The sequence below is a fragment of the Phallusia mammillata genome, chromosome 4 (assembly GCF_965637545.1).
Source record: "Phallusia mammillata chromosome 4, kaPhaMamm4.hap1.1, whole genome shotgun sequence".
Classification (NCBI taxonomy): Eukaryota; Metazoa; Chordata; class Ascidiacea; order Phlebobranchia; family Ascidiidae; genus Phallusia; species Phallusia mammillata.
Window position 1 is genome coordinate 5,283,489 of NC_137255.1, and position 6,592 is coordinate 5,290,080.

General features: G+C 36.2%; 2 protein-coding genes across 2 annotated transcripts; one reads left to right on the forward strand and one right to left on the reverse strand.

Moving 5' to 3' along the window:
• Positions 1-23: 23 nt before the first annotated feature.
• LOC145222510 (uncharacterized) lies at positions 24-2,426 on the reverse strand. Its single transcript, XM_080088647.1, has 4 exons — positions 2,307-2,426; positions 2,042-2,146; positions 1,668-1,733; positions 24-1,433 (listed from the first exon to the last, which is right to left on the reverse strand). The coding sequence occupies exons 1-4, from the start codon at positions 2,331-2,333 to the stop codon at positions 1,371-1,373; spliced, it is 261 nt and encodes an 86-aa protein (XP_079944773.1). The 5' UTR covers positions 2,334-2,426; the 3' UTR covers positions 24-1,370.
• A 2,879-nt stretch (positions 2,427-5,305) lies between these two features.
• Positions 5,306-5,875, forward strand: LOC145224235 (thymidine kinase, cytosolic-like). The gene has a single exon (XM_080090690.1). It carries the CDS (start codon positions 5,306-5,308, stop codon positions 5,873-5,875), a length of 570 nt encoding a protein of 189 aa, XP_079946816.1.
• The last annotated feature ends 717 nt before the right edge of the window (positions 5,876-6,592 follow it).

Genomic DNA, 6,592 nt, shown 5'->3' on the forward strand with positions numbered 1-6,592 from the left:
ATAAACCAAAAACGACAACAAAATCATGAAGCGTAATTTATTATATTTTTTGGAATAAAAATGTCAAGTTTTAAATTACGTTTTAAAAATGAACCACAGTATATATATTAAATTTTCTTTATAAAAAAATCTTGCTGTTGAATGTTGGTTAGGTGAGGCTAATCCAATATTTGCTAAAAATACAGCTATTACCAACAATACAAGATCAGAAACTTTACCTAATAAACTAAGCACAACACGCTGTACATCTAAATTTCGCGCCATTGACTTGTCACTGTCAGTGTTTTTCGTGATACGCTTCAATGACTTGCTGAATGAGAGTCATTGCTAATCACAGACATCGACGACAATCACGACTGATTTTGGTGTAGGTCCTACACCTACACTGTAGGATATGATGCCCTGAATTGCAGTGTTAAAGTGATCCAATAGCAGCCTATAGCATTGTTAAGATTTCTTGTAGACACAGTGAAATACCGTTTGAAAGTATCGGTTTGCGGATATTGTTTCACCGGCTGATTTGGAGATATTTACGATCACGAAGATTCGATTTCGACGGAATCGTAAACATTATGTTAACTAGTATTAAGGAAACATCGTCACATCCTGCTACAAAAGCACAAAGCTTGCAAACTTTTATCTAATGGCGCGTGTCACAAAAGATTGGTTCAGTTGGACAAACTATAATTGTTTCTTTGTAGGCTACTTTACGATATTTAAAATGTTGTCTTGTCCTGAGCTGTCAGTCAGATATGTCTTTTAGAACGGGTTCGCGCTTTTTGTTTGAAAAAAATATAGGGTCGGGGTCGGGGTCGGGTTTTGGGCTGGTAGGCCTACTTTAAGGTTGGAGTTTTAGACAATCTAAGAAAAAAATTAAAAGCCAAACTAGGTTTTTAAAATACGGCCTAAATGAGTCAACTACAATAGTTTTAACCGAATCATATCGATAATTAATCTATTAAACAGATTCTTGACCCCAGGACAAAACATTCACGTGATGTGCAAAATATATGGTGTCCACCCAGTGGTGAGATTAAAAATTTTTGCCAGCCGGTTCTATCACAAAAGTCATATTTTTCAGTCGGATTTGTTACAAAAAGTCTATCGACAGTGACGAGTAATGCTAACCGGTTCGCTGATCTCATAAAATTTCGTGAGACGGCTTATATTTAGCGTCACATTTTTATTGTAGCCTACACATCCAATTCTTTATGTCAATACAAAACCTATTTAGTAGCCTACAAAACAAACGAATTTGTTTTTCAACGTTTTATGAAAGGTGTACAATTAAGACTTGGGTAAAATATAATGTGCCGTATAGGCTACAAATTAAATGTTGATTACCATATTTAATAAATGGACGATAACTTTTACATGTTTTCTTTTATGGCTTGGTCCAGGGCCATAATATTTGGGTCTGTGATTCGCTTGACCTAAAACAAAGAAAAAACATAAATCATGAAATGAGTAATATGTTACAGTTCAAGCGTATTTTGATCGTCTACAGACTTTTGCTTGCCTAAAGTTAAACTTTTAAAATTTGTAGGCCTACACTTAAACAATAAACAATGTCTTAAAAATCGTTTCTACCAATGAAAAAATGTTCAGTAAAGATTGCGCATTACTATAGCATGGAAACATAAAAGTTATTAAAAAATATCACATACTTCCTGTCCGTTTTTGATCAAAACGATAGTTGGCAAACTTTGGATCTTATACATCGATGTAACATCCTATAAATAAGCAAATAGAAAAATTAGGGTTTTGGGTACCTAACTAACATTCTGAAGGTTTAAGTCCAGTGGTGGGTTTCAATTTTTTTTCAGCCGGTTCTATCACAAAAGTTATATGTTTTAGCCGGTTCTGTTAAAAAAAGTCGTCTTTCCATTGACAGTAACCAGTAATGCTATAACTGGTTCGCTGATCTCATAAAATTTTGTGAGACGGTTTTATAGAACCGGTGCGAACCGGCTGAATACCACCACAGGCTAAGTCTAAGTATGGTTTGGCGACCCTTTGAGGCCTTGTGACTGGGTAATACCTCGACTTCCGGTTTCAAAACTCTACTTATACCACTCCACACAGCAAAAAAATGAACGACAACCAGTTTTGATCCAGCCCCTGCTATAGCGTTATCAAACTCATCCTGAAAAAGAAAACTTGCTAATTGTAGTTATATTTAAGACATAAAAAAATGTGGAATAAATGATTTTGTTTAACTTAAAGATACAAATGGTGAAAGTAGAAGTTTAAAATACAAGTTGGTTAACTTCAAAATTTGCATTGAAATTAATGAAAAGAATTACCTTTGATTGCATATGCACAGACGACATTTTTGTTTTCACTTTGTAAAGATATTAGCAACACTGTTTTCTGAAACAAATATAACAAAAATACACTAATTTCAACCAAGTAAGACACAACGCGGCACGTACTGGGCTATGATTTATGGACTCAATCGGATAGAAGTTTTTACAACCAACGTAAAACTCCTTGCTCTTGCATGTGAATAAATAAACTGCACCTTTTTACCTATGTTTTTCTTTACTCGTTGAACTTTGTACTTCCAAATCTAGTTCATCATTTCTAAGACTTACTGCACGTATTAAACCTACTGAAATATAGCACGATGCACAATCGCTCTTGGTTCTGTAGTCGTTGCGTTTTGTTTTAGTATCTTTCTTCAAATATATACGAAAAATGTTTGAATGCCTTTTTGTAACTAAACTGCATCCTGTTGTAATTACTTTTATCGAAGCGAACATAGTTTGCTGTTCTTTCACAAGCCTAATTCGCTATTTTAAGACTTACTAAAAAACGTAATAAAACAACTTTATATCTCCTAATTTTTTGATTTTAATAAAGTTGGTATTTACGAGCAGCTTAACAATAACAAACAGGATTTTTTTGCTTCACGTCTTATGACACTTAATTTCCGCCACGGTTCTTTGCAAAAAGAACCACTGGCAAAACGATTTAACTCGCTCTTAGAGAACCTTGAAAAATTATGCAATTCTTAAACCTAGTCCATGTAATTCATTTCCTGCCATACAATATATTGTTTCTTAAGCAATTATTTGACCCTTAATGTAAGCTAAAAGATCGCTGTTTGAGTTCTTAACAGCTACAAAAGAAAACCTTTAAACATGTTGAAACTGTCGGTGCTTTTCGGATTGGGTTAGATCAGCGGTTCTCTAAATTTTGTCATATTTCTTTGTTAGACACTCAAAAGCTGCCAATCCCTCGCCAATGAAAACAGAAAAGGTTTCTGCGCAACATTGGAAGGACAGCGAAAAGCTGTACGTCTAATAATACAGCTCTGCTTTCTACAATCTGCTTCGTAACAAAGATATAAGATTGCGGGTAACAAATGTCAAAACATCAGTCATAAATATCATGTCCTCTCTTGGTGTGCCAAAGTAGCACCCTGTTGAGAACAAATGTCCTGGCTGATGTCATTCGAACAACCCATGATGGTAGTTTAAATGTTATAGCGGATTGCATTACACGTAGTTATTGCATTCAGTACAACATGGCGTCAATTTGTCACTTATAGCCTTCAGTGCGGCTATCAACCTTTTCAGCATCACAAAGTCCAAATGTCAGACTCATCATCCGCCCTAATTTGAAAGGCTTGTGATAATGGTTTGTTAAAATCAACATGTTTCATTAAAACTGAATTGGTTTCTAGGAACGCGGCTTAATAATAAATATCTGTTTAGTAATAATTAATTTTTTGAAAAAGTATAACCAGAAAAAGGTTTTTTTAATCGAATCAAACTGTTTGGTTGCAATAATACAGTGGCTGATAATTCGAAATCACTGGTGTAAATGAAATAAAACATAATGTTCTGCATATACATTGGTGGTTATAATGACGTTGATAGCCAGTTTTACATGTCTGCTTCTATGAGCAATCCTTTGCTTTATCTGCACCTAAAATTCGACTGACCTAAAATAAAAAAATAATAATAAACTCAACAAACCGGCAGTTTTGTCCGTTTTATTTTAGTGAAATAAAGTCTGAGCTTCAGTGTCACCGAAGTAAAAATATGATATGGTTGAAGATCATACATTTTGTTGTTAAAAAAACAAAGCCAAGGCGAATTGAAGAATACTTTTTATTTTTCTGATAGACCCCCTAATAGGCCTATCTAGTTTTGTATACTTTACAAATACATATTCTTAATCAGGGTTGCACAACAATTTAGCTATTTGCCGGCCCCAATACAGGTTTTTTTATTGAGTGAACACCTTCAATAACACTTTATACATAAGCTGCAGACAGTGTACACTGTTTCGATCTATAAGGTCTCATCGGTCCACCAGGCGACGAGAGATATTGGCTAATGTAGCCGTCCAACGGCACATTTTGTTGGGAGTAACAGGCTTAAAAGGCAAGCCTCACCAATTCGGTGCGATGTCACAACTGGGCATACACTTGCTACACTGATGAGAACTTATAGGTCGAAACAGTGTGCACTGCGTCTGCAGGCTTAATTATCATTCATTCGCTTAATGCTTTTACTTCCGCCGTAGTTTTGAAAGCACTAAACAGTAAATTTTATAATACGGATAGGATTGATAACTAAATTGCATGTCAGTTTATTTTTGATCAATAAGTTTTGGGCAAAAAAATAATTAGTTTGTATTTCCGAGTTAGATGACCGAACATGGCGCACAGGCCATTGACCAAAGAGCAATGTTTGCAATCCGTAATATCAGAAGACAAACAACGTCAAAAAGAATATGTACAACACTGCGCATAGTTTTCAAAAACACCACATTTGTACAAATTTGTAGTAAGTTGTAACAAAAATCGCGGTTTCAAAATTAAAACACCTCATAGACATAACGTTGCATGGGAGACAACAAACGCTTTGGAATTCTGCCAACTTAAAGCCGCGGTCTTTGACTTGGTTCTAGCTCCTATTCTACTTCGACCTAAAAGTATCAGGTTTACTTGCCTCAATTCGAACCTAACTGACCAAAACAGGACCTTTTATTGTCATCGTGCCCTCGCTCAACGCATGATAACGCGGAAAAAGGACACTGGTTCAACTTACCTAGGTATCAGTTGCCGCGGCGAAGATGTTAGCCCCTTTTGAAGAGTTTAACGAGAGGTTGTCCAAGTAGAAATTCGAGGATAAAAATCAAATTGTGTATTTATGGCGGGATCTTGGAAGTTGTGACCAATACAGCTGTTTTGTTTTCGTTTTTAGCGCCGAATTTCAAGTATTTTGTGTCTTTGACGTCTTTAACATCAGATCAAAATTTCAAAAGAACTTTTGCAGAAATTTACAAAATGGCGTGCGTTTCTTCATCTGGTTTTACTCATAGACCCACAAAAGATCGTGGCCAGATACAGGTGATATTTGGTCCAATGTTTTCTGGAAAATCAACGGAACTAATGCGAAGAATACGACGGTATCAAGTAGCTGATCGTGATTGTCTTGTAATAAAGTATGCTAAAGACTTCAGGTACAGTGAAGAAGAAATGGCAACCCATGACAAGCAAGTTATTCCTGCTGTCAAAGCAACCAAACTAATGACACTCAAAAACACTCATAACTTTTCAGTTATTGGTATCGATGAAGGACAGTTCTTCTCTGATATTGTGACATTTTGTGAAGAAATGGCAAATTCTGGAAAAACAATTATAGTTGCTGCATTGGATGGCACATTTGAAAGGAAGGCCTTTGGTTCAATCTTGGAGTTGGTTCCAATTGCAGAGAGTGTAGTCAAGCTAACTGCTGTATGCACATCTTGTTTTAGAGAAGCTGCATTTACCAAGCGACTTGGACAAGAAAAGGAAATTGAAGTGATTGGAGGCACTGATAAATACATGGCAACATGTCGACAGTGTTTTAATTAGCCCTTCAATGCAATTAACACTTTCCCCCCAAAAGCCTATTTAGCCAGGGAGGTAACCATTGCTGTAAATGAAAAGTGCAATAAACAAGCCTGACAGGCCAACTACTGGATTTGCTGCAAAACGTAGAGTATTTTAAGTTAAAATTGTACTTCATTAACCACATTCTCTTTATTCTGGGCAAAATTTTTGTTTTATGCTGTAGCCTATAAAGTCCATGTTCAATATAAATGCAGTCCTACATGGCAATAAAACTGCACTGAACAGCTTTTGTCATTAAATCATAGTTTGAGTAATGATTCTATTAGAGCTTTCTTGAGTGAGGCTGTTGGTGAAACATGTTTTGTTTTTACCACCAGTTTTATTTCCTTGTTGTTGTATTTTTTTCACGGGGTTCGAACCCAGGACACTCCCGGGGACGAATCCCGATCAAGGTTTTTTAAGTCTGTATAGGCCAGTGGTTCCCAACCAGGGCCCATGGCCCCCCAGAGGGGGCACGAGCTGTGTTCTGGGGGGGGGGGGGGGGGGGGGGGCACAGGAGTATATTCACCAGAAACACCCACAAAAAGCCATTTTCTTTTTTTAATGCGCATAACTAAGTGTGTGTTGTAAATAACTTTATTCCTAATTTAATCGACTATTTCACACACTATTTGCCTATATTAAGGTTTTTCACGATTACGGATTCTTTTTCACTCTATTCGACCTGTTTAAAGCCGA